Source organism: Centruroides sculpturatus, unplaced genomic scaffold, assembly GCF_000671375.1.
Source record: "Centruroides sculpturatus isolate CEXI.00-Female unplaced genomic scaffold, Cexi_2.0 scaffold597, whole genome shotgun sequence".
NCBI lineage: Eukaryota > Metazoa > Arthropoda > Arachnida > Scorpiones > Buthidae > Centruroides > Centruroides sculpturatus.
In genome coordinates, this window is record NW_019384690.1 from 278469 (window position 1) to 304033 (window position 25565).

General features: G+C 43.9%; 6 protein-coding genes and 1 non-coding gene across 7 annotated transcripts; all 7 read right to left on the minus strand.

Annotated features, from left to right (window-relative positions):
* Nucleotides 1-7948: 7948 nt before the first annotated feature.
* LOC111627235 (ATP-dependent DNA helicase PcrA-like) lies at nt 7949-9427 on the minus strand. Its single transcript, XM_023370804.1, is given in 2 exon segments — nt 7949-8737; nt 8876-9427. Coding segments are annotated over 2 exon segments (1341 nt in total).
* Nucleotides 9428-11566: 2139 nt separating this feature from the next.
* Nucleotides 11567-12253, minus strand: LOC111627236 (uncharacterized RNA methyltransferase MMOB5020-like). Its single transcript, XM_023370806.1, has one exon. It carries the CDS (start codon nt 12251-12253, stop codon nt 11567-11569), a length of 687 nt encoding a protein of 228 aa, XP_023226574.1.
* Nucleotides 12254-13996: 1743 nt separating this feature from the next.
* LOC111627237 (ATP-dependent zinc metalloprotease FtsH-like) lies at nt 13997-15772 on the minus strand. The gene has a single exon (XM_023370807.1). The coding sequence runs from the start codon at nt 15770-15772 to the stop codon at nt 13997-13999; it is 1776 nt and encodes a 591-aa protein (XP_023226575.1).
* Nucleotides 15773-16186: 414 nt separating this feature from the next.
* LOC111627238 (glucose-6-phosphate isomerase-like) lies at nt 16187-17470 on the minus strand. Its single transcript, XM_023370808.1, has one exon. It carries the CDS (start codon nt 17468-17470, stop codon nt 16187-16189), a length of 1284 nt encoding a protein of 427 aa, XP_023226576.1.
* Nucleotides 17471-22708: 5238 nt separating this feature from the next.
* LOC111627239 (endoribonuclease YBEY, chloroplastic-like) lies at nt 22709-23065 on the minus strand. Its single transcript, XM_023370809.1, has one exon. It carries the CDS (start codon nt 23063-23065, stop codon nt 22709-22711), a length of 357 nt encoding a protein of 118 aa, XP_023226577.1.
* A 463-nt stretch (nt 23066-23528) lies between these two features.
* LOC111627240 (lysine--tRNA ligase 2-like) lies at nt 23529-25019 on the minus strand. Its single transcript, XM_023370810.1, is given in 1 exon segment — nt 23529-25019. A coding segment is annotated over 1 exon segment (1491 nt).
* A 194-nt stretch (nt 25020-25213) lies between these two features.
* Trnat-ggu lies at nt 25214-25286 on the minus strand. Its single transcript has one exon. It is a non-coding gene; the product is annotated as a tRNA-Thr (tRNA).
* Nucleotides 25287-25565: the final 279 nt, after the last annotated feature.

Below are 25565 nucleotides of genomic sequence, written 5' to 3' on the forward strand. Positions count from 1 at the left end.
GTGCCTTTTTTGCTTTTAATTGCGCTTAACATCGTTCAGTTTTCGCGCAAAAGGTACAGTTTTGTTTTTGTAATTGGATTCCTAGTCGCCTGAATCATAGAAAACCGACTTTTTATCACTTTGAGCGCTTTATCAATCGCCGTTTCGTTGATTTACATCTTTCTCAAAAAGCCAATGCCGGCGCTCTTTTTCTCCCAACTGATGATTCCGATTCTCGTGATCTTGGTCAGTTGGTTAAACTTTTGAATCGTTTACCCTTTTTTAGTGGTGCTGGCAATCGTTTACATAGCGATAACGATCGCCAAAACAACCGAATCAATTGCTAAACTTAACCGTTCACTCCAAAAAAATAACCACGTCATTCCGATCCTATTTCTAGTCACGATTTTGATCGTGGCCACGTTAGTGCTGGCTTTTTCGCCGCTCAGCATAACCGAAATTGCCCAGGAAAAACACCTTGTTTTTGATTACCAAACTTTCGGCCAAAACGGGGAAAACGTAACGGTGCTCAAAATTGTTCAAGCCGTTATTTATGCGTTAGCAGTCGCAGCGCTAGGAGCGGTTTTAATTGTCTGGTCAATTTTGCGCACTAAAATTATCCACTGACGAACCGGGGTCGTAATCGCGGGTCTGATTTTTGCGATCGCTTTCAACCCTTTGATCTACCCCGCTTTAGCTTTGATCGGTCTAGCCGACAATTTTACCTACTTGAGAAGCGTAACCTTTGTGCCGCTGATTTTGTTAGGACTAATTAGGTTGCGCAACTGAATGTACAAAACTATCGAAATTTAACCAACTTCAAATTTTTGCCAGCCAAGACTTGCGCGACTCCCCCGTTACGAAAATCCGGCCCTAAAATAGAGGCCATTTTTTTGAGCACAGGATCGGCGTTTTTAAGCGCTATCAAGTGGCCAACGTGACCCACGACGGTCGAGTCGTTGAGTGAGTCGCCCACGTGGGCGGTTTGTTCAATTTTTTTGACCCGGAGTAGTTTTTCCCAAACGTAGCGGTTAGCTTTGCCCTTAGTGGCGTTCTCGTCGGTAACTTCAATTGTCCATCCGTGGGTTGAATTAACCACTGATGCTGACGGCACTAAGTTTCTTAGCTGCTCGGTTAAACGTTTGATTTTGCCTCTCCGACGCCCCCAAATCATAATTTTGGAATAGTTCTTGGGACTCACGGCGTAACTGCGCGTCACGCGGTAACCCAGTTTGCGGACAAAAAAACGGCTAATCAAACCTCTGACTCCGTAGGCGATCGTTTGGTCATCGCATTTAAAAGCGAGTTTGTTTTTGCGAACAAAACCGAGCACAGCTGAGATTTGGCGCGAGTTCATGCTGCGCACTAAAACCGGTCGGTTGTTTCGGTCCACGATTAATGCGCCGTTAGCGCAAACTGCGAATTTCACGCCCAACTGCTCAATAAATTTGGTCGCTTTTATACCTTGTCGACCAGTCGAAATAATCGCCTGGACGCCGCTGGGTAAATTTTTGATCGCCTGGACGTTCGTCTCAGAAATCTGGTCGTTTTTTTGATCAACTAGCGTACCGTCTAAATCAAGAAAAAAAACCTTGATATTAGCAACTAAGTTTTGCATGTTTATGAACTGCTCTCTGGCACTGGTAAAACTAACTTACCGCTCTCAATTCAGCGCTGTTTTAAACTGGCTCATTCATCGGGATTGCGACAACGCAATCAGTCAACCAAGTCGGCGTCAACATCTAAATTGTAATTTGGTGAACATCCCGAGGACGTGACTTGTTGGTACCATTTCTCAGCTTTTTCCAGGTGGTCTTTGACTTGCGCCTGGTTAACTTTGAAATTTCAGTTCTTAACTTTGCGGCGCTGAATGTCGTATTTTTCGGGGTTCTGGTAGTCCTGTTCTTCCAAAAAAGCGGCCACAATCGAAAAACGCTCGGCACCGATTAAATAAGCGTAAATTTGCGCTTGGCAAATGTAGTGGCTGGGCGGGTTTTTTTCGCGCCAAAAAGCCCAATTCTTTTCCGCGGTTGTTTTTATTTCAAGCAAAATGCCTTTTTCACGCACGTAAGCATCGGGCAACCCACCCACAACGGGATGAGTGTCGGCAAAGTAGTCGTAATCATACTGAGCGGCGTCAAAAGTTTCGATTGAGTGGCTAAATTTTTTGCGCAGTAAATCAAGCACGATCGGCTCAATTTTTTGACCAGCGTTTAAATATTTGCGATCCAAAGGCGGATGGTCGATTCAAAATATCCGGCAGAAAGCGGCAAAGGGCGAGCCGAAACGGCTTAAGTTTAAAACGTTGCCGATTAAAGATCCACCAATTTTTTTAATCCCAAACTTACCCCACAAATTTTTGTGACGAAGTTTGTTTAAAAAAGCCGGCAAAATTTGGACTCGTTTGTTGACTTCATCGAGTTGGTATTCTTGCCCGTTGTAAAAATGTCGTTTGATGTTTCCGCCCCAATTTATTTTTTAGACAAATTTAAGGATGCTCAGCACAAGCTGGGCCTCCCAGTTGTTGAGCTGGGCTTGATCTTTTGGTTTAGGAGAGATAAACTCGATCTTTTCGCCTTGGTCGTATAAATCACCGGGTGAAACGCTAATCACTTCAGGGTCAGCCTCCGTGTTTGAACTTTTCACCAAAGTGTACTGTTTACCATTAACCCAGTTTTGCCAAATCTGTGACTGAGAAATCGTGTGCGACAAATTATGGTACTCCTGGAGCATATCGTTGTAGTAAGTAAAACCTTGTCCAGGTATAGAAGCAAAGGAAGCTAATCGAACCGCCAAAGTCAGTCCGATTGCGTGACTGGTCACGGCCGTCAAGTTGTTGGCGGGCTCACTTTGAGTTTGGAGAATGATCTGATTAACTTCTGCTTTGGTTTTAACCGCGCCGTAACCTAAGCCCACTTCTTTCTGAACTTTCTTCAATGCCTCGGCAACCTTGGTGAAGTTAAAATTTGCGCTTTTACCGCCACTTTTGAGAACTAAATTCGTCTTACCGAAGTTAATTTTGTCCAAGTAATCTTTCAAAACGGCAAAATCTTCTTCACTAACGTACTTTTCGTTGTCCTGGGCGTCGGTCAAAAGAGTCATCATTTGGTCGCCTCTTTTAGGCATGAAAATTTTAAAATTTTTGTCAAGTTGGGTAAAGACATCTTTAACCGAACTGGTCGCATCTAAATCAATCACGACCGAATTTTGCTGCTCTGGGTCTTCCCCGTTTGAATCCTTCTGACCTCCGCAAGCGACGAGCGCAATGGCGGGCAACGACGTGATGCTTAAGAGCGGTCAAAATATTTTAAAAGAGCGGTTTTTTCTCACAACTAATCCTTTGGTTTGGGTGTATCCCAAAGATTATACACCTTGATCCAAAGGGCCGACTAGCTAATCAGCTTCGGAGTAAATTTTAACGATGTTAAACATTAACTGAGCTTCAAAGTTATTAAGTCCAGCTAGATCTTTTGGATAAGCCAACGCCGATGGGTCATCAAAGACCGCTTTTAAAACTGCTAGGTCGCGACCGTAAGCGCCGTCTTTGTCAATTTCATAAACGCCAAGTTCCTTAAAAACTTTTTTGTCTGACACCGGATCAGCTAAGAAAGTGGTTGGTTTTTTATTGGTCTCAACCACCTGGAAATCGTCGCCTAGACTTAAGGTATTTTCGTAAAGAACTGTCTCTGTCTTTTGTGGCTTGTAAGGGTCAACGGTTGTTATGCGAACTTTGAACTGGTGCCTATTTTGCTGTTTGTCCTGGTCTTTTGTCGGCTCTTTGGAATCGACTTTTTGACCGTTTTGATCTGACTTCTGATAACTGACTTGGGTTTGCAAATTAATTTTTAGACCGATCTTTTCAAACCGTTCGACTTCCCACTTTAAAAACTCGCTGATGGCTTGTTTGATCGTTTTGATCCATTTTTCCTCTTCAAAACCAGTCTTTTCTTCTCCCTGCTTCCAGGTTTGCTTTTGATCGTTTAAAACTGAGTTTCAGTTTTTAATGGTGATGTTTTCCCACATGTCTTGAACCGCTTTAGTGAAGTTAGCAAAATTGTTGGAAAGTTCGCTTTTAGACGAAACTAGCCGGTATTTTTTTCCTTTTGACCAACTTTGCCAAACCTTGGAAGCGGTGATTTCTTTGGAAAATTCGTGCAAAGCATCTAAAACATTGAAGAAGTGCTGTCCGGTATCGCCGGGCAGCGCAGCAAAATTGACAAAGTTAAGCGCAAAATTGAGACCCAGCGCGTGACCAGCAATAGCGATCATGTTGGTAATCGGAATTCTATCGTTGCCATCCCAAAACATTTTCATAACTCTATCAAGTGCCTTTTTTTGGCTGGTAACTTGGCGGTAGTTATCGTGTTTTAATTCTTTCTTAAAAGCTAAAATGTGCTCACGAAATTTGTCCATCTTAAAAACTTGACTGGTCTCTCCGTGGGAAATTTTTAAACTCACAGCCGAAGTGTTAATTTTGTGGGCGTAGTCAACAAATTTTCTGTACGAAGCCTCGGTAATAGCAGGTTGGGTGTCGGGGTTTTTGGGAATGGTAATACTTTTGGACGGAACGAGCTTGGCTAACAATTTAGTCGCCAACTCGGGCATAAAGAGATTGTACACACCGTTAAAACGCTCAAAAAAGCCGTCGATTCCTTCAACCTCGTTAAGATTGATTTCGGTGGCATGCTGATCTCTTTTTTCTCAATCCTCCTGCTGTTTTTTTTCGTCAACTCCGCTTGAACAAGCGAGCGCCGATAGAATCGGTGCGCTCGTGATGAGAGCCGGCGTAAGTGTTAGTAAAAATTTCCGCATCGTAGTTCCTTTTTAAGAGATTGAACTATCTCTACCTTTCGTGAATAGAAATTATTATACACTTTTTTTTAATTTTGTGTCATGATAGAAATAGAAAATTAATTTGCTTAATTTACCGGTCTCAATCTTTACTCAGCGAGACCCGAAAGTAAGTAGTAAAGGAACTTCCCTTTTCAAAGCGATTGCTCAGAAATCGCCGCGTCTAGGTAATAGGATCCGTTCTCCTCAACGGTTAAATCGACTTTCTTTTTTTTCAACCAATTCTGGAAAACTGGCTGGTAAAACATGGTGTCGATTCAAACGTCTATTTTGCCAACCATTTGGGCAAAGTTTTCAAAACTGCTAGCAGGTAAGTTAACTAGTTTGGAAAGTTGGAGTGCAAAACCAGGTTTATAAGCCAGCAAAGCCGCCACCAAGCTAATCGTGGTTAGTGACCTTCCCGCTTCGGCAACTTGAATAAAGTCCTTGGGGGTCCCGTTATCGCTTAAACCGTTTTTCTCAACGTCGTATTTTTTATCATTAGCGCCAGAGTAGTTGGCAAACCCGTTGATAATTTGCTCAATTTCCGGTTTAATGTTCAGTTCAAAAAGACGGGTGCTTACGTTTTCAAACTCAAGCTTTAGTTTGGTAATTTCGCTTAGAGCGTAAAAATAACCGGCCTCGTCACTCGGGTTAGCGTAGTAGTTTCAATCGGCAACCGCTCAGGCTTGGTCAAACGGCCGAGTGGTGCGCAAAGCGCTAATCGTTCCGAGCAGGTCAATTAGTTCGTAATGGTTGTTGACAAGCGCTAAATTAACCGTCTCTTTTTCAGGCGAATAAGCTCGCGAAAGTTCTGTCCACGGACGGACTTGGTACTGTCCGGGCGAAGCCACGTCGTGTTTAAACTCGTAACTAGTTTCGGTGTCGCCACCAAGCGGTTTTCACCGCGACCAAGTCGTTGAGCAACCTAAAGTGGAAATTGGCGCTAAGATCGCCAGCGTTAGTGGTCCAAAAATTGCCAATTTTTTCATCTAAACTCCGATCGCCTCGCGAGCTTGCTGCTGTTTCATCGTCATAATGCTGACCACCGTTGAAGAAACAAATATCACGCCGATGGCTAAGAAAGCAATTAATACCGCTCACCAAGAAATGGCAAAGGGGATCAAAATCGAGCCGAAATTGATCACGAAAATTTTCAAGGAAGTCAAAATCCCAAACGCAACTGGTACGCCGATCAAAATTGAGGCACAAACGGGCAAAGCGTAAATCAGCGCGAACATCCGCATGATTTCACCTCTTTTGTAGCCGAGCGTCCAAAGAGCGGCTATTCTTTGGCGGTTGGCGCTAATTAACAGGCCGGAAACGATGGCCGCGAATAAGATTGACAAAGTGACGGAAATCATCTGAATGATTCAAATGATGTCTGAAGACAGGCGGGAAATNTGCTGTTTATCAACGCTTGGCAAAGCCGCAAAAGAGTAGTTAACCACCGTTTTATCATCTTTGATTCTTTTAACTGGCACGAGTTTGGTCTCAAATTTGTGCGATCTAACTGCGTCGCGGAAAATTCTGATTTGTTCGCTGTAGTGGGTGAATTCGCCTTGATATTCCTGAACTTGCTTAATGTCAAGAAAATTTTGTTTCCAACGAATCGATAAATTGACGATGAAATCAAGCGTGGATAAGGCACGGTTAAAAACTTTCCGGTAGTTGACTTCTTGAAAGCGAGCGTTGCCTGACCCCCGGATGAAAATGCCCCAACCCGCTTGGTCAACCTGAGCCTTAAAAAGTCCAACTAGGTAATTCACTTTTCTTTTCACCTTTTTGTAAGTCGGCGCGTAACAAGTTATCAGCACCAAGTCGCGTCATTCGTAAATGTCGTACTTAAACCTGATCGGCAACTTTAAAATTTCGCAAATGAAAATTTCACGCACGTTGGGAACATGGGTGTTTAAGTTGAAAGCTAGAAATCCCTTGAATTTAGCGGGGCGATTGGCAACGTCTTCGGGCGTGGTTAAATGGTTGGATAAATCGGTTTGAACTCCGAAGTCTATTTTCCAATTGACCACGATTAAGTAATCCGAAACTTTGTCGAGTTTGCTCAGTTTCACGTTGAATAAGAGAGGTACGCGCTGTCCGAAGTGACGCGTACTGCTGTACTTAAATGCGTAGGAAATCTCAGTTTGGCCGTTATCAATTTTTTGGAGAGCTTCGCGGTAGAGTTTAGAGTTCTCCGGGTGCTGGGTAATGATTTGAACCACAAACTGACGACTTAAGTGGCGTCGCAATTTGTTCTCTTTGATCTGATCGTCCACGGCAAACTCGTGAGTTTGGAAATTATCGCTGCCCGAGTAATCGGCTCGGTAAGGAGTAACTTTCCTAGTCATGGGATCTAGTTTGTACACAAAAACGCCGCGGTGTTCTTGAACGTTAATGTTTTTTTGTCAAAAATTAGAGAGCAGCAAAACACTGAGCGCCAAAAGTAAGCCGCCGAGTAAAAAACCAACTACCAAAAAGTACGAAAAAATCGTCACTAAGATCCGATCCTCTCGATCGATTTATGGTTTTTCATCAGCGTTTTAATTCCGTAGGGTTTTCTAAAATCAATGTCAATTAATTCGTTGTTGACGTTGATGACAGTTCCTTCGCCAAAAATTATGTGGGAAACCCGGTCGCCCGCAACAATGTTTTCGTTGGCTAAGTTCATAGCTTCCGAATCAAGGTTTTCGGAAATAAAACTTTTGGTGAAACGACTAGTGTTAATACCCATTTCTTTCAGAAAACGCGAGGGTCTTTTTTGCGACTTGTAATCAATTGAATAACCCCGGGAACTGGAGATAAAGACTTTTTTCATCGCCCGCGTCAGCGCCACGTAAGCGAGTCGCCTCTCTTCTTCCAGAGCCGCTTCGCCTCCTTCGTCAATCGCGCGTGCTGATGGAAACACGGTCTCGGAAAAACCAGCGATGAAAACGTTTTTAAACTCCAGCCCCTTGGCCGCGTGGGCTGTCATTAGCGAAACAAAGTCGTTGGTCCGGCTAATGTTTTCGTAATCAATGTAAAGAACGATTTCCTCCAAATAATCGGCTAATTGTTGACCTTGGTGCTCTTTTTGCCAAACGTCAATCGACCTAATCAACTCGTTAATGTTTTCAAGACGCGACTTATCCTCCGGCGCTTTTCAAAGATCCAGGTATTTGATCTCAATTAAGAAACCGCGCAAGACTTTGGCGATTGGATTGGTTTTGAGTGCGACCCGGTACTTATTAATTAAGTTGATAAAATTGGCCAACTCGTTGCGCTGTTTAATTTGAATCGGTAACTCTTGAAAATGATCGGTTAAAGCATTCAAAAGCGGCTGACCTACTTTCTTGGCAAAATCGACCAACTTAGCCACGGTGGTACCACCGAGCGAACGCGGCGGCACGTTAATCATTCTCAGAACCGACACTTCGTCGCCGTTGCTGATAATTTTTAAGTAAGAAATAGCATCTTTAATTTCTTTACGCTGGTAGAAACGCGTCCCTCCGAAAACAACGTAGTTCACGTTGCCGCGGATCAAGGCCCTTTCAATCGATTGGGATATGTAATTGGCGCGGTAAATAATGGCAATGTCTTTCAGTTGGGTTTTATTTTTCTTGAGTTCGTAAATTTTTTGCACTATTCAACGCGCCTCGGCTTCATCCGAGAAAGCCGAAAAAAACTCAATTCCTTCGCCCTGGTCGTTATTGGTATAGAGATTTTTATCGATTCTCATCCGGTTGTGCTTGATTAGTTTGTTAGCGTGGTTGAGAATCAACTGGGTTGAACGGTAGTTTTGTTCTAGTTTAATGATTTTGGCGCCCTTGAAGTACTTTTGAAAGTTGTTGATTAGATCAACGTCGGCCCAACGTCAAGTGTAAATAGTTTGGTCTGGATCGCCCACGATGGTAATGTTTCCTCTTGAAGCAAGCGTTTCTAAAATTTCGTACTGGGTGTAAGAAGTGTCTTGAAACTCATCGACTAACACGTAATCAAATTTTTGCGATCACCGAGCGCGGGCGTTGGGATTCTCTTTGAAAAGTTTGTGAACAAAAATGATTAGGTCGTCAAAATCCAAAGCTTTTACCCGCTCTAATTCGGCCTGGTAGTCGCGGTAAACCGCCGCCTCAAGTTTTTCGTAGTCTTTGCGAGCATCGGCCATTTTTTGGCTAGGGCTAATGTTTAAAACTTTGTTGCGTGAAATGTAATCTAGCATTGAACCGTGGGAAAACTGTTTTGCGCTAGCGCCGTGCTGTTTGTAAATCGTGTCTAAAATCTGCTTTTGGTCGGCGCCGTCGATGATGTTGAAATGGGTAGGGTAACCAAAGTGACCAATTTCGCTCCGCAAGATTTTGGCGCACAGCGAGTGGTAAGTGGAAATTTGCGCTTTTTCGGCTTGAGCACCAATCATCTCCACGACACGTTCGCGCATCTCGTTAGTGGCTTTATTGGTGAAAGTAACCGCTAGAACGCGTTCCGGACTAATCCCAATGTCAACAATTAAGTAAGCAATTTTAGAAGTCAGCATTCTAGTTTTGCCTGATCCCGCGCCGGCAATCACGGCTAAGGGGCCTTGGACGTGCAAGACAGCTGCTTGCTGCTGGGAATTTAACTGGGTTAAATAAGTTTGTTTGCTCATAACTACTCTTCCTGTTCGATGAAATTGACTCTAGGCTCAGCGACTTGGCGAGGCGCCAGCGGATCTAACTTAGGTAAGGCAGTCTGACTTACCTGGTTCCAACGCCGCGTGTAAACAACTCGCACTTTCGCAAAGCGATCGTGGAGAGCTAGACGGTCGGGGTGAAAGACAGTTGAAATCAATAGAAACATCTGTCCGAAAATCGTTACCGAACTGAAAGTCATCAAAATTCCGATCCGGAAAGATTCAAAATTATCAAAAACAGTTTTGCCAGAGGAGTTGGTCGCGAACTTAATAATTAAACTGTGGTTAATTAAAATCGTTCCCGAAACAAGTAAAAAAACTCAGCTGATTGACCAAAATAACTCGTGGCGGATGAGCGCCTTTCAGAGCGGTCGGCTTTGGCTCACAACTTTGATTCTCAGCAAAAGTTTACCGGGCGTTGCACCGCCTAAAACGATCGGGCAAACCAAAAACAATCCTAGAACGATCAAAACGATTAAAAAGGCGTACAAATAAAACAAGTAAGGATCGCCAAAACTTCAAACCCCGTTTTGTTTGCGCAAAAAAGCCCATGTTAGTAAACCCGATAAAACAAAAAGCAATCCGTAATCAAGCGCTAGTGCGCTTAATCTGCGTCAAAAGTGAGCGGTCTTGAGTTCTCTGTTTTGGCTGGTCATAGTTTAGTTTAGGATCCTATACAACTTAAAGTATTCACCACGACTAATCGCCCTGCGAAAAGCCTCGGTTTCAGAGTTTTCACGGCGGAAATAGGGGTTAGTTTTAAAACGGGGTTGGTAGTAGTTGGTTCATTGGTTTTGCAAAAACTGGTGGTATTTGTCGCGCAGACTAGCGTTATCCGTCGCCGTCACAAAGCCGGCTAAAATCACGTTAAGGTGGTAGTAACTGAGGTAATCTAACTCGGCTCCGTACTTGGGAGTTCCGTTTTTTTCAAAAGTTTTCCGAAGTTCAACCCACTGTCTGGCGATTGATAGTGGAGTCACTTCGCTAAATAAATCGTTGCGAAGACGAATGATTTTTTGATCAGAATTAACGTACGTGCTCGCTTTTTCCCAAGCGCTTAAAAAAAAGTTAATCGCAAAACGCGAGTTCACCGTTTGACGAATTTCCGAATCTAAGTTGGAGTTAGCCAGAATTTCCCGGCGGTAGATTTTGTTGAAATCAAACGGATAAGAGTAGGCGACGACTTCGGGTCGATCGGTCAAATTAATTTTTTGGGGTTGACTTTGCCTAAGTTTACCTTTAAAACTGATCGGACTTCGCATCGGAGCGCGAAATTCAATGATGTCGGCCGGTTTGCTTTTGATCAAATCAAGCAACTGACTGACTGCGTCGCGTGCGAAAAGATTGGACGAGGAAGTGATTAAAACGTACTCGCTGCTGGCTTTTTCAATCGCTTCTTGGAGTGCTTTGGTGCGCCCAATCCGACGGGTGTTGTAAACTAGACCGATTCGGTTGCCAAAAAACGGCCGAAAGGCGTCTAGAACGGCTAAATTATTCTCAATGTTTGAGTCTAAAACGATGACAATTTCAAAGTCCTGCACATCTTGGTGCCGCATAGCATTTAAGAATTTGCGCAGAATTTTTGCTTGTTTGTAGACGGGGACTAGAATTGATAATTGCATGGTAAAACGGACTTAACCTATCAATTTAATTCTACCATTTATGAATATGGCGTTTAGTGGGCTAGTTGATGTCTAAAACGACCAAATTTTCAATGTGGTAAGTCTGCGGAAAAAAATCAAAAGCCTGGTTGTAAACAACTTGGTAATTGGTGAGAAGCTCAAGGTCCCTTTTTTGGGTTTCAATTTGGCAAGATAAGTAAATTATTCGTCGTGCCTTGCTGGTGTTGAGCGCGCGTGAAATGGCCCGCGTGAGTCCAGCCCGCGGCGGATCAACCACGATGATATCGGGATTCACGGCGTTAGCGCTAATTCACTGGCTGACATCTTGGCAAATTAAACGCACGTTTTTCACTCGGTTAATCGCTAAGTTAGTTCGGGCATCTTGGCAACAGACTTTGTTAACTTCAACCGCGTAGACTTGCTTAACGTAATCAGATAAACAGATTGCAATCGTGGCTAAACCGCTGTAAAGATCAACCACGACCGCCTCGGGTCAAACTAGCGTCTGAATAAGTTGGTAAACCCGGCTAGCCATTTCTTTGTTAATTTGGTAAAAAGAGTCTAATGTCACCCGAAACTTCTTGCCTAAAAACGTGTCGTAGGTGGTAAGTTTTGTGCCGGGCGGACCGGCAATTTCGCTTTCTAACCTTCTGACGATGTACTTAGGCTGGTCGGCTGGGTAAGCGTTAAAATCAATCTTCATCAAATCAAACGTGTTTTGGTCGGGCTTAAAAATTTGGCGTCGGTAGCGTCCGGGCGCTTTAAAACCGCCGTACGACAAGACCACTTTGTTGCGGTAGTAAGTGCGCTCTCCCACTATGATCGGCGGTAGTTTGGAGCCGAAAACGTTTTCAAGTTGACTTTGTTTGAATTGATCTTGAGCCGCAAAACTTAGGTGAGCTAAATGATACACGCCCAATTTTGTCTTAGGATGATCAAGCGGCAAAGCTCGCTCGGGCGAAGTGTTAAGTAATTCAATCGCTCGTCCAAAACCTTGATTTCGCAGCTCGTAAAAAATAACCACCCGAGCCTTTTCGCCCGGCAAAAGTTGTTCAATCAAAAAACTTTTGCCCTGGAATTTGACAATGCCAAGACCTTGACGATTCAAGCCTTGGCAAAGTAAGTAGTCAATCGGACAGTAACGACGCGGGAACTTATGTTTAAATTTCTTGGTACTCATGGACGGAACTATCTAAGATTCGTTGGGGAAAGAGTTTTTTGATCAAGTAGTAAACTAACACCATCGCTTGGACATCGTTTTGGCAATACTGCTTAAGATCCTCGACTTTTTCTTGTCATTCGCGGTCGCCGATGATGCCAAGCGCCCGCTGGCAAGCAACATCCATAGCTTGCATGCCGTTTTTAATGTTAAGACTTTGGTAGTCAGCAATTTGGTAGGGAAGGTCCGAGTGGTGAGCGTGAATGTACTGTTCCAAAAGCTTGATTGAAGACTTTCCCCTTAGTTCAGGAATCAAAATCGGCGGCAAAATTCTCGGGCTGTTAACTTGAAACAGCTTGGCTAGGTCAAGACACCTCTCTTTTATTTGACTAACCATTTGACTAACTAAGTGGTACTCGCCGTGTTTTTTAATCTTGAGTCTGAACAGCATTTCGTTGAGACGCGAGTGTTCGTAAGAGGCGTTATAGACCACGTAGGCATCGGCCGCTGGGTCGTAGATCGCTCGAATGATTTTCACAAAGTCGTCAATGGTTAAATAACGGGGGTCAAAAACGTAGTTTTGCCGTTCAATTTCCCGCTCTTGCTCGGTTTTGATGACCGAAACTTGGTAAACAACTTGGGTAAAAGGTAAGTAATGGTCAAGCGGAGCAACGGGCAAAGTGTAAGCTTCAAAGTCGTATCAGACAGCCCGGCCCGTCTTAACCGATTTAATTCTCTCAACCATCAAGGTGCTGAGAGCATTTTCATAAAACATTGGACCAGAGGCGCCGAGAATTTCGCTGACGACTAAACTTTGGCGAGCGATGTCGCCCAGGGAAAGTTGCTCGTGAAAGTACTTTTTGACGACCACCCGGTTGTTCCAGTTGTGGAAAGCCGAGTTAGCTGTCAGTTCAACCACCTCTTTCCAATGCAAGCAGTAGCAGAGCTGGGTGCCAAAGTAGCACGGCCGAAAAGGGAGTAAACTTTTGGTCGCCGCGGACTCGACAATTTTTTCCAAGTAAAAATTAAAACTGGCAAATTCAAATTCAAGCGCTTTGTTCTCGATTAAAAACTCGTACAAAGTTAAGTTCGGACCTTTGACGCGTGTGACCTTAGCTTGCTGAAGCTGGGCAAAATCGGTTTCCGAAACGAGAGTTGTTTTCGACGGTCCTTTGTTGAAATTGATCGTGGTAGTCTTAAAAAAACTGACCTCGCCCCGACGGTAATTTTTGCTAGCCACAATGTAAAGCACAATTTCTTTGATTGGGATGGCTAGTTTAAGCATAACTTGCACATCAAAATAAATCTTGTACAAATCGCTGCGCTTAGTTGAAGTTGATAATTTGATAAAAGCGACGGTGGCGGTTTTTTTATCGTAGAAAATTGGGTTAGCTAAAACTTGGTAATTACGGTAGTCAAAACTTCAGACCGGGTTGTAAATAAAGGCGACATCAGGGTCTTGGTAGTATTTTTCAGTCTGAGCAACTTTCTTTTGCCATTCGCCGGCACTGACAACTTGGAACCCCGGGTAATGCTGAATTAGATGGGCTAAAAATTTACCCATTAAAATTTGGTGCGAACGAGCTAAAACCGCTTCGCCAAAAGTTAAATCGTGTTCAAGAAAAGAATCTTCGTCAAAATGGAGCTCTTCATCTGACCAAGTTTGCGCTTTGGGAAGGGGGTTCCAAACTAAGTAAGGTTGGGAACAAATCAGCCGTTTGAAATGAATGAAAGTAATTTGCTGGCTCATTTGAAATCATTCGCTTATTTTTTAGACGACTTTTTGCCTGTTTGCTTGCTTTTTTTAACGACTTCTTTCTCTTTTTTCTCTTTTGAGCCCTTGGTCTCTTTTTTGCTGGCAACTTTGGCGTCAATCTCTTTGATGATTTCTTCGAGACTTTTATCTGATTCCAAAATCTTGGCCGGTTTTATTTTGTGGGGTGGCCGTTTTTTAAACTTGTGGATGTACTCAATTTCTTCCGAAACAATCGTTTCTTTCTCGAGAAGTTCTTCGGCAATTAGATCCAGTAAATCGCGGTTAACTTTCAAAGTCGCAATCGCCTTTTGTTCGGCTAACATAATCAGTTTGCGAACCGCTTCGTCGATCCGCTCCGCGAGCGCATCGGAGTATTCGCGTGCCCGGTAATCTTGCCCTAAGTACTGCGGTCCGTAATCACGTTCGTAAGCAATCGGACCTAAATCAGACATCCCGTACTGGGTCACCATTGCCCGTGCGATTCCGGTTGCCTTTTCGATGTCGTTTGAAGCACCAGTTGAAACTTCGCCAATTCCGTACATGATTTGTTCGGCTGCTCGACCACCCATGAAAGAGATGATCTTAGCCTCAAGTTCGGATTTAGAGTAGTTGTACTTTTCTTCCCGCGGGGTCATCAGCGTGTATCCGCCCGCGTGACCACGCGGAATGATGGTGATTTTTTGAACTTTTTCGGCCGAAGCGACTTTTAAACCAATCACAGCGTGGCCAGCTTCGTGGTAAGCGATCATGCGTAGTTCTTTGGGGGTGATGACGCGGTGTTTTTTGGCCGGTCCAGCCGCTACCCGGTCAATCGCCTCATCGATTTGTTCAAGCGTGATAATGTTGGTGTTTTCGCGCACCGACAGCAAAGCCGCCTCGTTAATGATGTTTTCCAGTTGAGCACCAGAGTAACCCGGCGTGCGCTTAGCGATACTTTTAAAACTAACGTTGCTAGCGATGCGTTTACCTTTCGCGTGCAAACGTAAAATCGCTTCCCGCTCTTTGACATCGGGGTTGTTAACGGTGATCGTGCGGTCAAAGCGACCAGGCCGAAGCAAAGCTGGGTCAAGCACGTCAGGTCGGTTAGTAGCGGCAATAATTAGCAGTCCGGCGTTTTCTTCCATCCCGTCCATCTCAACCAAAATTTGGTTGAGAGTTTGCTCGCGTTCGTCGTTACCGCTCAGCGACGATCCGCGCTTGCGACCGATCGCGTCAAGTTCGTCAATAAAAAGAATGGCGGGCGAAGCTTTCCGAGATTCTTTGAACATTTCCCGGACGCGCTTAGCACCTAAACCGGCAAACATCTCCACGAAGTTAGAACCCGAGATGAAAAAGAACGGCACCCCGGCCTCACCGGCCGTTGCTTTAGCAAGTAGCGTTTTCCCCGTTCCCGGCGGACCGCCGAAAAGGATCCCCTTCGGAACGCGCGCTCCGGCTGCGCGGTAGCGCTGGGGATGCTTAAGAAAGTCAACCACTTCGACAATTTCTTCCTTAGCTTCCTCTTGACCGGCCACGTCGCTAAAACGTTTTTTGCTGATGATTTTTTTGGCTTGACTTTTGCCAGGCGACATAATCGAATCGGTAATCCCGCCACTCTTACGCATCATCCAAACAAAGAAACCGATTAGCAACAAGGCTGGCAACAAAGTGAACAGGGCGCTTACAAACCTATTTTCGGTTGGCGGGCCGGAACTGATAATTTTGGGCTCGTTGGAAGGAGAGCCTTTGACCGCGTCAACCAGTAATTCGTAACCATCACCAGTCGGACTAAGGTAATCACTCATCAAGGCTGGGTCAGCCGAAACAACATAGTCTTCTTTTTTACCGCCAACTACCTCAATTACATAAATTTGGTGGTTGTAGCGGTTAAATTCAATTCGTTCAAAGTAATTGTTGTCGGCAGTATCCCCAGCGTTAAACTCGACCCTTTGGTTAAAGTGGGTCACATCTTTGGCGACTTTGCGAGAGCCAAAACCAAAGAAAAGTCACCAGGCTAAAACAACTAACCCGACGATCAAAAGCGTCGAAACAATGAAAGACGACCAGTTAAATTTTTTGGGGTTGCCCGAAGTTGGTTGACCAGGTTGGTGATGAGCCATCGATGCTTACTCCTTGGAACTTAATTGAGCGAGCACAACTAACTTTTTAAGACGCCCAACAAAGTTAAGTAATTATAACTAAAACGAATTCAAAACAGTCTAGTGGTCAATTTTCTGGAGTAATTTACGGATGTTTTGCTTGTAAATTTCCACGCCCGGTTGGTCAAAAGGGTTAACATCGTTTAAGTAAGCGCTCATGGCGATCGCTCTTTGAAAAAAGTAGACTAGTTGACCGAAAACTTCGGGCTGAAAAGACTTGATTTTAATCGCGATAATCGGAACTTTCCCGACATTAAAATGAGCTTCTGAGGTCGCCCGGTAAACAATCTGGTTAATTTGGTTGAGCGTTAAATTGGCTAGGTAATTTAGTCGGTCGGAATTACGCGGCTCGTTAAACATCTTTAAATCTAGGAGCGGGTTTTCGACCACTAGCATCGTTTCAAACAAAACCCGTGATCCGCTTTGGATAAACTGACCAAGCGAGTGCAAATCGGTTGAAAAAACCGCTGAAGCGGGGAAAACGCCCTTGCCGTTTTTGCCCTCTGACTCGCCAGCCAATTGCTTCCACCACTCGGAAAAGGCCGCCATTTGGGGCTCGTACTGCACCATCAGTTCGACCGGGTATTTTTTAGCTAAGATATGGCGCGCTACCGCGTAGCGGTAAGCGTCGTTTTGGTTTAAATCGGTTGAGCCGTAAAGTCGGTAACCTTTGCGAGCGCCCTTGGCAACTAGGTCAATGTCAATCCCTGCGCAAGCGAGCGGAAATAAACCAACCGCGGTTAAAACTGAGAATCGACCCCCGATCTGATCGGGAATTACCAACGTTTGCCAAGAATTTTCACGAGCCATTTCAATTAAATGGCCCCGGTTAGCGTCGGTAGTCGCAACGATATACTTGTGAGCGTTAAAGTGGCCGACTTTATTTTCCAGCAGTTTGCGTACGATTTTAAACGCCACGGCTGGCTCAAGCGTTGAACCTGACTTGGAAATAACGTTGATGGCAAAATTTTTGTCTTCCAAATAAGCGAGCTTTTGGGCTAAATCGGTTGAACTAAGCGATTCACCCATGAAAACGATTTCCATGTCAGCGGAAATGGAAAATTTTCCGAGCATCATTTCTAATCCGGCTTTAGCGCCGGCAAACGAACCGCCGATTCCGATCACCACTAAAACGTTGACACCCTCAATTTTTAACTTTTTGACGATGTTTTTGATCGTTTGAAACTCGGTTTTTTTAAACTTGTTTGGTAAGTCTTTCCAACCTAAAAAGTCGTCGCCCTTCACCTGGTGCGTCTCCATACGTTTGGCTAAAACGGCGACTTTTTTGTGGTAGGTTTGCACTGCGTCAAGAACAGTGCTCTGCGATAAATCCAACTTAATCATTGATTAGACCTCGTACCAATTTCTTTAAGTTGCCAAACCCGTGGCGGGTAGGAGCAATTTTAAATTCAAACGGATTACGCAAAAAAAGTGGAACGATCTTCTTTCACGATAAAGTTACTTTTTGATTGTTTGGATCAACTCCTAAAACATAGAAATCGTACTCAAAACCAACTTTGAACATCTTGTCAAGACGGCGAACGTAGTAATCAGAAACTTGCGAAATATGGAGTAGTCCGCGTTGCCCCTTGGCTAACTCAACCTCTAGGTAAGTTTTCCACAAACTAATAACTTTACCCGTTACGATGCTGTGACTTGTAATTGTTGCTTTGACACTTGATTTCATAACTCTTTTTTAACTCTTTTTCTCTTGAGCGGCGTTAGATAGTAACGTTTAACGCTCCACTTTTGGCCGGTTTGTCAATCCGGTCCGAACCAACGTTCCAGCAAATGGGCATAGTTCTGCGGACTAGGCAAACTGATCCCGTGGAAATTTACGGTCGTCGTTTCGGGGTCAAAACGAACTAACCACGATTTTTGAACCGACTGACGACGGTTGCCCAACAAATAAAAACCGTTTGGTTCGTGGGCATGGAGATCCTCAATCGCATCCCACAAATTGTGAGCGCAATCGGATCTTATTCTCAACCAGACATTTTTTCAAGATCGGAACCGCTCAACTTTCTCAATTGTACTCGGCACTAAGATTCTAATTTTTATGTGCTGGTTTTGCTGGTGTCAATTTTTCCGATCTCAAACAAAACTGGCCCCTAAGTGTTTGTAGCGCCTATCTAGCGATGAATCAACCACTTGCGCAGGGGCTAACTGGAGCAATTGGCGGTAACTTTCTACGTTCATAACAACTTCCAAACGCCAATTCAAAGTTGAAAAACCTTGGTGTCGGTGCGCGCTAAGCAGACTTTGGCCGTCCAAAGCGTACCAAATTTGGTGCTTGTGACAAAGATCAGCAAAGTGTTTGGCTAAGTCAATTTGGGCTTGAAATAGTTTGTGCATCTAAAACGATAAAATTATAATGTCAGACTGGTGAAATTAGATTAAAAATGTCGGCTGGTGCAACTCACGTTTATAATCGGTCCTTGTTATAATTAAACAACCGAAGATAGCCACTGCTACAAGGAAGATCAATCTATGAAAACAAAGACTAAAAAAGCTATCATCATTGGCTCGTCAACCATTATCGCCGCCGGAGTGGTTGCGTCAATTGTTGTGCCACTTATTTCAATTTATAACCAACCCGAATTTAACTACCAAGGGAACGATAAACTTTATGACGATGTGTCGGGTAAAACGGTTGAGGATATTCTAAGTAAACAAGGTCAACAAGAAAAAATTCAACTGGACAAGTTTGATTACCAAGTTGCTTTTTATCTTTACGACTTTGAGCAAAAAGGCTCGCTTGAACTCCAAAAACAACATTTTAACTGGGACATCTACGAACTGCAGTCCAAGATTAAAGCCGAAAGAGAGAAGGTCGAGGAAAAACAAAGCGTAATCGAGGAGCGTATCCGTGGTTACCAAGATGACATTCGGAAAGTACAAGATAAGTTGAGCGCGCTTAACCGAGAAATAGGCGCTTCGGAAGGTCTCGACTACGACCGTGATCGTTTTGCCAGCGAGTATCCGAAAGTGCTCTTGCCACTTGAAAAAGTTCGTCAAAAACGCGAAACTGTTTACAACGACAGCAAGGAAAACTACGTCAGCAAGTTCTCCACCCGTCAAGAAGGACTTAACGCTTGGCCCGACGAAAGACGGAGACTCTACAACAACGCGGCAACCGATAAGGAAGCAATCGATTACCTAACCCACAAAGAAATTAGCGAAAACTCCTTTGCTCAATTCAAATTCAAAATTAACAGCGATTACACGTACGAACAAAAAAGAGCCGAGGTCAACGGTAAACCGATTTTCAGTTTTCTTAAGGACGCGGTTGAAAAAAAATACGATGAGACCGAGCCACCGCCGCTTGATGAAGTTGAAGACACTCGCAAAAAAGAAAAGGTCTACTTCACCGGAACTAACTCGCGTATTCCCGCTCGTCTAGCGATTAACTTTTCGTCCGAAGAAGGTCAATCAGAAGACGCGTTAATTCGCGAAGTGCTTAGTCAAAATTTAATCAAAGTCAACCACGCTCTAATCGCTGCTAAGCAAAACACGAGCGGATCATCTTTGCCGTGGACTTTTGAAAAAGACAAGAACGTAGTCAAAAACTTGCTCTCATTCTTTGGCCCCGACCAGCGACGCGTACTAGACTTAGTACCTAACCTTTTTGCGACTGGCGCCGACTCAGACCAAGCTAACCAAGACAAAATTGAGGAAGACACCGCGATCTTCATTGACTTTTTCTCTAACGATGATTCGGGTAAAACCAAGTACGGTTCGCTCGGAATTAGAACCGTTACCGACTACGTTAAAGAAATGGTGCCTGGTTTTTCTTTCGGCATTTTAGCTCTTCTCAACACTCCGGAACTGCCTAGCGATGATCCGCGCAGCGGCAAGAACTATCTTCAAGACCTAGTTGAAAACATTCAAAAAGGTGCCCAGGAAGCTTGAAAAGACGACCAACCAACTAACCAAAAAGACTTGGTGGAAGCACTGAGCAACTTAGGCGACACTGAGACTGAGCGAATTTTTGGGAAAAGTTTCCGCGACACTTTTGATCCAGAAAAAGATGGTCTTCAGCTTTACTTCCCCGCCGGTGAAGGTGCTCAAGTAATAATTTCAAAAAACGGTGTTCACGCTGTCAAAGTAACTAGTTTTGATGAGCCGTCGAAAATAAAAACCGAGATTGAGCGCGATCTAACCCAAGTAGCCCAAGATCAAGAGGTCAATAAAGCCGAAACCAACTGGGCCAACTTATTCAACAACCACTTCACACAGCAATTTCGAATTGATTTCATCATCCGCGAGTACAACCAAGACGACGCTCTGAAAAACTTTGTACTTGAGCAAGATGAAGACATCAACTGAAACGACATCGTTAGACTAGTTGGTTCAATGAAAAACGCTAACTCATGGGAGTCAGCTAACACCGCACTAGGTAAAAAAGTCCGGGAATTTTACATCGATGCAATCGATAAGGAATTGCGCACGATTGATCCAACTCTTCGTCCCGAAGAAGTTTACAACGTGCTGATTAAGCAAACCATTCGACCAACCAGAGAGGAGAACGATGTTTAAAAACCGCCGACTTTGAAAAATCACGCTTGGTGCTCTTGTGCCGGTTATGCCGCTCGGTTCACTAATGGCTTGCGCGGCCGAATTAAGCGACCGCGATTCGGAATTACTCCGCAAATTCACTTCTAAAGAAGGTTTGAATTACTTAGAAAAGTTGTGGTTCCAAAAGGTGACCGACGTGCAAGGTTTAAACATTAACCACGAGTCGCCTTGGAATGATGCGGTTATCAAACGTTTGATTAAGTTTTACCTCGCTCAGCAATTAGCAACCAACTCTGATTACCTAAACGGACTAGGTTCGCAACTGCTCAAAATTACCGACCAAGAAGGTAAAGCGATTTACAACACCACCGAGGACAACAACCGAAATTTAACTAAAATCGGCTTTTTACGCCAGTACCTAGATGGTTATGAAAACGAATTCTTGGAGCAAACTTACCTAGCCGAGTCAAAGCAAACTCGGATTGAAAGAATTAGTCAAATTTTGATGTCTGAGTTAGCGATCGGTTTTGCCAACACGATTTACAAATATTTGATCGTTTCGGAATACCAAAAATTAACGCGGCAAGAATTTGAAACTCTTTACCGTAAGCAGCACGAAGACGACGAAGATACGAGCGAAAAAGAGTACAAGTTTCGCGCAATTGAAAAAGAAATTGACCCCGGCGTTAATTTTCTGCTAACTAAAAACTTGCTAAACAAACAGTTGTTCTTCAAATGGGAAATTAAATTGGATGGTGACAAAAGTAAAGATTTTATTCAGAAAAGACTCGGCGAAAACAAGTATCCCTACTTAAGTGATGCCATCAAAGAATTCTTGCCCGATGCTGAAGGTGATCAAGATCTCCAAAAATTAATGTCTTGAAGCGATAAAAGAAAAAAATTACCGACTCAAATTCTCAACTTAACTAGTTTTGTAGCCGAAGTTGAAAAGCCCGAGGAAGAGCCTGAGCCGACCCCAGATCCAGTCGAGGAAGAAAAACCAGTTGAAGAAGATAAACCAACTGTTGAACAGCCCGATGAAAATGGCGGTGGAAATGACAACGTCGAAAGTTTTGCCGACCGTTTGTCCAAACTTCGTGCCGAAGACGATGAGACACCTAAAGAACAAGTCATGCTTAACCTAAACAAAATGTTTGCTTACAAAGGCATTTCTAAACAAGAATCTGGGCGCGGAAAACTGCGCTTTGGTAGTTTAAGTTGGTTTAAAAAAGCGACTAGCGCCGACTACTGGTACGGTTTTTTGCAAGAAAGCGATCTAGTAACTAAGGACATTGAGTTTCTATCTAAAAAAGAACCAGTTTTCCAATTAACCCAAATGTTGGGCATTATGCCGGTTTGGAAAGAAGAAAAAATCACTCTCAAAGGATCGCTTTTCCAAGGTTTAGAAGACCAAGCGGCTTGAATTCTTTATTCTCAAGACGACTCGCTTTACACTGAAGCTCAGCGGTATTTCTCCGACAAAGAAGATAAAGGCGGCAAAAACATTCGGATTACGGTTAACAACGAATTTTTACGCAAACGCCTCATCGACCGCGGTCTGAGTTACATTCAAGACGACAAAGATTAATAAAAAACACCACCGAACATTCGCTGCTCGTTATGGCTGCTCCGTTTCCGTCCTGACCAGGTTCTGAGCCCACAAATTCCGGTGGTAAAAAAATGATAGCAAAACTTAAAGCGTCTTAGTTTGAAGCGCTTATCTAAATCAAAGAAGGGATGATGTGAACGTGGGTGTACATAATCTCTTGACCGGCCGATTGACCGTTATTAACGACTAAGTTAAAACCTGAAACACGCATGCTTTTAACTGTCTCTAAAGCTAACTCGCGCGCTTTGTTCATTAAGTACTGGTAATCTTTGGAACCGATGTCAATTAAGTTGGTTGAGAAATTTTTAGGCACCACCAAAAAGTGTCCAGGACGAGCTGGTCGAATGTCCTTAAAAGCCATTACACGGTCATCCTCATAGATAATTTTAGCTTTAACTTCTTTGCGAATAATTTTTTCAAACAGCGTCATTGGCTTCCTTTCTTCTCAAAACTAATTATCCGATAATTTCAACTATTTTGTCGGCGATTGCATTCGAATCGTTGTCGCCAATAATCGTTTTAGCAATCGCTTTAGCGCGCACAGTTCCGTTAGACATGGCAAAAGAACTCCCAACCGCTTGAAGCATTTCTAAATCGTTGTCCGAATCGCCAAAGGCGATCATTTTGTCTAACTGACAACCAACCAAAGCACATAAATCTTCGAGACCCGTTTTCTTGTTGACGCCGGGCGGATTTAAGTCCACGTAAGTTTGGTTGGCGATAGCAATGTTAGCTTGCTGTCCTAAGTCGGCGCTCAGCTCCTTAGCCAACTTTTCGGCGTTGTGCTGATCTAGACGAAAGGCAACTTGCATAACTTTTTCTTGTTCGGCTTTGGTTAAAAGGTCGTTTTGATTAAGGTCGTAATTACTTTGGAAAACTTCCCTTTCAGTCCGCAAAACTTGTTCAAACCAGGGTGGTCGGAGTGGTTTGGTGCAAACAATGCCGCGGTAAGGCGCTTTGTTAGTGTGAAGCGTAACGAGTGGGCAACGCGAACTTGCAATCTCAAGCGCTTGCCGAACTACATCAGCAGGCAAACTTTTTTGAAAATAAAACTTTTCCTTCCCAACGTCATAAATGTAACTGCCGTTGTTGCAAACTAGGTAATCAACCAGCGGACGCTGGGAGAACAAATTTCGTAAGTTAGCGTAGGGACGACCGGAACAAAAAACGATTTTGTGCCCTTTCTGACGCGCTTTAACTAACGCTTGCACAGTTGCTTGGTTGATTTGGCGTTGACTGTTTAAGAGCGTCCCGTCAATGTCAAACACAAAATACTTAGACATCTTGGTTTCCCTTAGCACGTAAATGCGGAAAAAGCAAAACTTGCCGAATTGAGTCTTGTTCTGTGAAAAGCATAACTAGACGGTCAATCCCAATCCCACAACCGCCAGCCGGTGGCATTCCGTGTTTTAAAGCGTTAATAAAATCAAAATCAATTTCGTTAGCTTCCTCGTTGCCCGCTTGCCGTTCAACTAACTGCTTCTCAAACCTAGCCAACTGCTCGGTCGGATCGTTTAATTCGGTAAACATGTTGGCAAACTCTTTGGTAGCGATGAAAAGTTCGGCCCGGTCAACAAAACCTGGGTCTTGGTCGCAATCGGCAGCTAAGGGTGAAATCTCAACTGGGTAATTGGTCACAAACGTGGGCTGAACTAAGTTTGGTTCAACCAAAAGTTCAAACAATTCGTTAATGATGTGGCCAGTTTTAAAGTAGGGCAAAACTTTTAGCTTATGTTTTTGAGCGACTTGCTTAGCTTTTTCAAAACTAATCCCGCTAAAATCAACGCCCGTCGCTTTGCTAACCGCGTCAACCATCTTTAAACGTTGGAAAGGCTTTTTCAAGTCAATCTCATGCTCGCGGAAACGAAATTTGTCGCGCTTGAGTTTAGACGCCAAATGTTTGAAAAGTCTTTCGGTTTGCTGCATCATGCCCTCAAGATCCGAGTAAGCTTGGTAAAACTCAATCGAAGTAAACTCGGGATTGTGGCTCGTATCAATTCCTTCGTTACGAAAAAGACGACCGATTTCGTAAACTTTTTCAAAACCGCCGACTAAGAGTTTTTTAAGCGGTAGTTCGGTCGCAATTCTTAGGTAAAAAGGTTGGTGCAGGGCGTTATGGTAGGTTGAAAAAGGTCGGGCTGCTGCTCCGCCTAAAACCGACTGTAAAATCGGAGTTTCAACTTCTAAGTAGTCTTGCTGATCAAAGTAACTTCTGATCCAAGAAATAAGGCGGCTGCGGGTTCAAAAAATATCCCGGACCTCCGAGTTACTGACAAGATCTAAGTAGCGGTGGCGGTAACGCTCTTCAACGTTAGTTAAACCTTTTCATTTTTCTGGCATTGGTCGGAGCGTTTTGGTGAGAACTTTTATTTGTTGAGCTCGAACTGCGATTCGTCCGATGCCAGTTTTCATCACAATGCCCCTGACCCAAATAATGTCGCCTAGGTCAAGCAGTTTGACAACGCTTTGAATTTCTTCTAAATCTTTGACTAAATAAACTTGCACAGCTTGATCTTTTTCGTTTAAATTCAAGAAGGGACCGCGCATGGAAGTGATGCGACCCGCCACGGTCGTTTTAGCGGCGCGACTTTTTAACTCTTCTTGGCTAAGGTGCGCGTAATTTTTGAGCAAACTTTTTTGGTTGTCTTGAACTGGCAAACTTTTGTGGTAGGGATTAAAACCAAGCTCTCTAAGTTTGGCGCATTTGTCCAAGCGAACTTGCTCTAATTCGTTAATAGAACTGTGAGATTTAATTTTTACTTGCATGAATCCTCGGGGAGTCGCGGAGTGCGAAATGGCGGATAGTGAGGGATTCGAACCCTCGCGAGCTTTAAACTCCTACAGCATTTCCAATGCTGCCTCTTCACCACTTGAGTAACTATCCGACTAATAATGAAATAATAACATCGTTTATAAATCGGCCACTCCACGTGGGAGCGGCCGGATCTTGGAAGATATGGTGCCGACTACTGGAATCGAACCAGCTACCCCTTCCTTACCATGGAAGTGCTCTACCGATTGAGCTAAGACGGCTTGAGAACAGTCAGTGTTTTTTCGACGAAATGTCTCAGCGCTTGACCGACTCCGTTGTGAAGCGAGTCGCTGACAATTAGACCGGCATTTTTCTTGATCTCTGGGCCCGCGTTAGCGACAACGTAAGAATTTGGACTTAGACTGAGCATTTCAAGATCGTTTGGTGAATCGCCAATCACACCTATTTTACCGATCGGAAGGTTAAATTTTTTACAAAATCACTTAATCGCGCTGGCTTTGTTAACTTGCTGAGCAACAATTTCAACTCGGCGCGGCAGC

What these genes read in the sequence shown, in the direction of transcription:
- LOC111627236 (XM_023370806.1), bottom strand. Translation starts at nt 12,253, where the DNA reads ATGAGTACCAAGAAATTTAAACATAAGTTCCCGCGTCGTTACTGTCCG.
- LOC111627237 (XM_023370807.1), bottom strand. Translation starts at nt 15,772, where the DNA reads ATGAGTGATTACCTTAGTCCGACTGGTGATGGTTACGAATTACTGGTT.
- LOC111627238 (XM_023370808.1), bottom strand. Translation starts at nt 17,470, where the DNA reads ATGATTAAGTTGGATTTATCGCAGAGCACTGTTCTTGACGCAGTGCAA.
- LOC111627239 (XM_023370809.1), bottom strand. Translation starts at nt 23,065, where the DNA reads ATGCAAGTTGCCTTTCGTCTAGATCAGCACAACGCCGAAAAGTTGGCT.